At 41.7% G+C, this 5079-nt stretch overlaps 1 protein-coding gene across 3 annotated transcripts in view; it reads left to right on the top strand.

The window, feature by feature from the left end:
• Window positions 1-1447: 1447 nt before the first annotated feature.
• TAF2 (TATA-box binding protein associated factor 2) overlaps window positions 1448-5079 on the top strand; it is a 105738-nt gene continuing 102106 nt past the window's right edge. The window contains exons 1-2 of one of the 3 annotated variants that reach the window (XM_017530703.2): window positions 1448-1827; window positions 2585-2639. In XM_017530703.2, coding sequence (XP_017386192.1) covers window positions 1745-1827; window positions 2585-2639 — 138 coding nt within the window. In that variant the 5' untranslated portion in view covers window positions 1448-1744. Of the gene's footprint in view, window positions 1832-2584; window positions 2640-5079 lie in introns of all 3 variants that reach the window. The other 2 variants (XM_017530701.2, XM_037739315.1) reach the window with 2 other exon arrangements.

Below are 5079 nucleotides of genomic sequence, written 5' to 3'. Positions count from 1 at the left end.
AAAAAAAAAAAAAAAAAAAGAAAAGAAAAATACTGGCACAGGTATGCTCACTTGAAAACTTCAGGTAATTTCTAGTTGGTTTTGGAATGCTTGCTAAAGTTCCTTTATAGCTTTATTTGCCCGATTTGTTTTGGTTTAGATCGAAGTTCACATTAATTTTAACGTAGCTAATGAACCTGTTACCAGGACAGTTGGAGGGGGTAGGCTAAGGTTAAATGGTCCAAGTTTCAAAAATGTTAATTTATAATCCATAATTAAGCAAGATTTAACTGTTATCGAAATTTACAAGTTTTATTCTCACAAACATGAAATACGACACAATGGTAAATGTCTCTGCATTTATGTGGATTATATAATATACACACACAGTCTATACACATGTAGTCTATTTATTTATTTAGTTAGTTAGAGATGGAGTCTCCTGCTGCCCAGGCTGGAGTGCAGTGGTACTATCTCAGCTCACTGCAACCTCCACCTCTTGGGTTGAGGTGATTCTGCTGCCTCAGCCTCCCGAAAAGCTGGGATTACAGGCACACACCACAACTCCCAGCTAGTTTTTGTATTTTTATTAGAGATAGGCTTTCACCATGTTGGTCAGGCTGGTCTTGAACTCGTGACTTCGTGATCTGCCTTCCTTGGCTTCCCAGAGTGCTGGGATGTAGTCTGTATTTTATTTTATGTTTTTGTGAGACAGTCTCGCTCCGTCGTCAAGAATTGAGTACAGTGGAATGATCTCAGTTCACTGCAACTTCCGTCTCCTGGGTTCAAGCAATTCTCCTGCCCCAGCCTCCCAAGTAGCTGGTATTACATGCGTACACCACCACGCCCAGCTAATTTTATATACTTTTTAGTAGAGACGGGGTTTCACCACGTTGGCCAGGCTGGTCTAGAACTCCTGACCTCGATCCGCCTGCCTCGGCCTCCCAAAGTGCTGGGATTACAAGCGTCAGTCACCACGCCCGGACTTGTAGTCTATATTTTAAAATAAATACTGAGGCAGCAGTGCCTAGTGAGAGCTTTGGAGTGCTGGAGTTTTGACATTCAGACTACCTGTAGTCTAATCACATATTTTACAGCTTAAATCACCGGACCTAGTAAGTTTATGGTGTCTGTTCTCACAGCAAGCCAGAGGCAGCCCCTCCTGATTTCGGGAGACTTCACACTACTCCATCAGCCCGGTTTCGAGCACCCTGCGGCAGCCTATTTCTACCTGGCTTGTCGCAAACTTTATCCGCCATTCTTCTCAATGTGCTTGTACTAGAAAACTTTACTTTCCCTCCTTTCCTTCCTGCTCTTCTCGCCTCACCCACTAGTTTCTTCGCTTTCCTAAATGTTAACAATTTTCACCCACCGTGTGCTTGGGAAGAGGCAAGCGCAAACATGCTGGTATCGCAAGCCCTGCCGATTGGCACGACTTCCTGGTTCTACCCCCTCCGCCGTTCCACTTCCGCTGACGTTGGAGGTCAGAGGTTACAGACAAGATGTCTGCTTACGGTCGCTTTGAGCAGTTGCGGAGAGGAGCATCTCTGGGACAGAAGCTTGTCCACGGTGGTTTATAGGAGCTAGGTCGAAGGAGCGAGGTTGAGGCGGTGGCGACCCGTCAGGCAGCTCCGCTGGAGGCCAGCCGGCTGCGGAACGTGACTTTTGGGGACCGCAGGAGAGCGGGGAGTGTGAGGTGCCATTGACCAGTAATGCCCGGTTTCCCCCAGGGAAGCCGGGAAGCCAAACTCCGCTGGAGCGCTTCATGCCGCCGACTGGTTTAGAGCCCACCAGAATGAACAGGAAGAAAGGAGACAAGGGCTTTGAAAGCCCGAGGCCATATAAATTATAAGTATTTTTTCATTTCCCTTTCTTCCTTTTGGTTTTGTTGCCATTAACTATATATTTGTGATTGCTTGAAACTGAATTGTTGGGCCTGGGAAACCTAGTGGGAAAACTAGAATTTACTCAATGTGATAGAAACGGTGTTTGTACGGGAAAAATGTTTTGAGTGACAGCGTTATTCAGCAAATTTAATTCTCGTTTCAGGTTACTAAAGTTTTTTTCTAAGTGCCGTACTAGATTGTATTTCTGTTAAATCTATTTTCATGGCGGTTGCCAGATTTTTAAAAATTATCCCAATTCGTGGAGCGTTTTTTGTTTTGTTTTTTAAGACAGAGTGTTGCCCTTTCGCCCAGGCTGGAGTGCAGCGGCGCGATCTAGGCCCACTGCAACCTCCACCTCCTGGGTTCAAGCTTTTCTCTTGCCTCAGCCTGTGGAGTAGCCGGGATTACAGGCATGTGCCACCACGCCCGGCTAATTTTTGTATTTTTAGTAGAGACGGGGTTTCACTGTGTTGGCCAGACTGGTCTCCAACTCCTGACCTTATGATCTGCTCGCCTTGACCTCCCAAAGTGTTGGGATTACAGGGTGAGCCACTGCTCCCGACCCTAGTTCATAGAGTTTTAAAATAAAATGAAATATTGACATGTAATTTTGAATTACTTAGAACATAGCCCTAATTTATATCTGGGTAGAATTATACTTTCATTTAACAATATAATTTATTTTTTTCCTTATTTTCTTTTTATGTTTATTAATATACAACCCATCAGGTCGTCTGCATCAACAACATAAATTTCCAGAGAAAATCGGTTGTGGTAAGTTTATTCTCAACAATTATAAACAGTAGCAAGTCCGCCCCTCAGAGTTCTTAGAAAGTTAATACTCTTCCAGATAATTGTGTTTCAAGAATAGGTAAGAATTAAAATTAAGGTCTATATGATTACAAGTTTCATAGACCTTCCACTAATACCTGTCGCCTCCCAAATTCTCCCTTTCTTTTTTTTCAATTTCCTAATTAAAATTGTATTCCTCTTTATCTGGTGAATAACATGAAAGCATGTATAGCCGAGCATTTTAGAATTGTGCGCGAAACAAGTATAAGCCCATAGTGACATTTCTTCTATGAAAAACTTAAGATTAATACACTCACTGATTTAGCTTCTAAGAGGCCACTTTTGCTTCTTGACTGACTTGGTTTAGGTGGTGTTGCTTTGTAGTGAAGTTTTAGACAGAGTATTTGAGATCTAGAAACCCTCTACCTCCCCCACCCCACCCCGCCACACACAGTTTAGATGTATGGCTTGCTGATATTATCAATTTTAGGAAAAAGCTTGAACACTCAAGGTTTTTGTTTTGTTTTATTGAGACAGAGTCTTGCTCTGTCACCCAGGCTGGAGTACACTGCTGTGATCTTGGCTCACTGCAACCTCCACCTCCTGGGTTCAAGCAGTTCTCCTACCTCAGCCTCCTGAGTAGCTTGAATTACAGGTGTGCACCACCACACTCACCTTATTTTTGTATTTTTAGTGGAGCCAGGGTTTCTCCTTATTGACCAGGCTGGTCTCGAACTCCTGACCTCAAATGATCCACCTGCCTTCTGTCTCCCAAAGTGCTGGGATTATAGGCATGAATCACTGCACCCAGCCAAAAACTCAAGTATTTATTTAATTTACCTTTTTAGGGGTACCTCTATTACATAGACTAAAATGTTAAAGAGAACTGATTTTCCTTGAGTGATGGTGTCAACTTCTCTGTCAGATTTGTGACTTGCGTATGTATATGTTTACTTAGGATGAGCTGAATAGATAGAAAAATGTCACTTTTCGTAAGAATCATAGAATCTTAGATTTGTAATGTGCCTAAAAGGTTTATTAAATCTAGCCTCCTCATTTATGGAATTTCTCATGCAGTCTTCCCTGTATTATGTACCTTGTGTCTTATAGTAGGATACTTTAGTTGTATTATGTTGTATGAATTGGGTAGAAAAGATAAGGGAATTAGGGAGTCTAGTTCAGAGGTTACTGCAATAATCTAGAGGGGAAATGGTGAAGGCCTAAATAAAGATAGCATTAGTGAAAATGGAGTAGAAATAGAGTTGACATGATTGAATTAGTGAACGTAAATTTAGCCATTAATATATATATATTCTTACATATATTATATATATATATTCTTATATATTAAGATTCAATCTTCATAATTAGTGAGGTAGATAATATTTTAATCCTAATATTATATATTAGGCAGCTGAAAGAATGGAGGTTAAGTAACTTTCTCAAGGGCATAAAGTTGGAAAATGATAAAACCCTTTTTAATCAGGGATGACCTAAGAGTCCAGTGCACTTCATATATCATTCCCCCTTCCACCTCTGTGGTCCCTGAGGAATCAATAGACAGAAGTTGCACATGGCTTTTTCAGGACTGCTATAACGGAGTTGTGGATGACTTAAGTTTCCCATTGGAAACTTTGGTTGGATTGGGTGTGGGTTAGGATCTTGGCAGGAAATAAATGGCAGATACACACATGTTAATTGAGGGAAATGAATGGACCATTTAGAACAGAGTTAAGAGAAACCAACGTGAGGTAGAGGAACCCTCTGAGCTAGCAACAGTGAGGAACAGTTGCCACTTCCAGGCCTGAAACAACAAAGGGAAGAAGTTACTAGAACCTACTGTCACCATGGAAAGAGTCACGTAGGATCTGTGTCTTTTAATAAAAGAATGAAGCTGCTGTTTACCTGCAGCCTGGCAGAAAGGAATCTGGGGTAATTAATATAAACTTGCTTTCCTTCTGCTTTCCAGTTTCCTTTTTGTGGAAACTGTTGGATCAACTCAGTCAGAAGCCGGAAAGGTAGAGCCCGCTTAATACTAGGGTATTGAGTAGGGTAGAGAACAGATCAGGAGGGGCAAAAGGAGAATAATCAGAACAGACTACCTTTTTAACCCCAGCACATCCACTGTTGCTTTTGTTGAGATGAAAAGCTAGTTCTCCTAACGTGGGGACTTAGAAAGTCCTGTGAGCCACTGAAAGAGTTGGCAATGGCTGAATACTTGTTTTTTAAATGAAGTGTTACTTGAACACAGCCATACCCATTTATTTATATATTGACTATGGAGGTTTTGGAGCTACACTGGCAGAGCTGAGTAGCTGAGACAGTGACTGTGTGACCCACAAAGCTTAAAATATTTCTGTCTGGCACTTTAAGAGAGGGCTTGCTAAACCCTGAGCTATTCTATTAGTGTGAGAAATGACAT

This window comes from Cebus imitator, unplaced genomic scaffold (assembly GCF_001604975.1).
Source record: "Cebus imitator isolate Cc_AM_T3 unplaced genomic scaffold, Cebus_imitator-1.0 Scaffold68, whole genome shotgun sequence".
NCBI classification, from domain to species: domain Eukaryota; kingdom Metazoa; phylum Chordata; class Mammalia; order Primates; family Cebidae; genus Cebus; species Cebus imitator.
The sequence above is the reverse complement of the archived record's forward strand: the minus strand, read 5'-3'. Positions and strand labels throughout refer to the sequence as shown.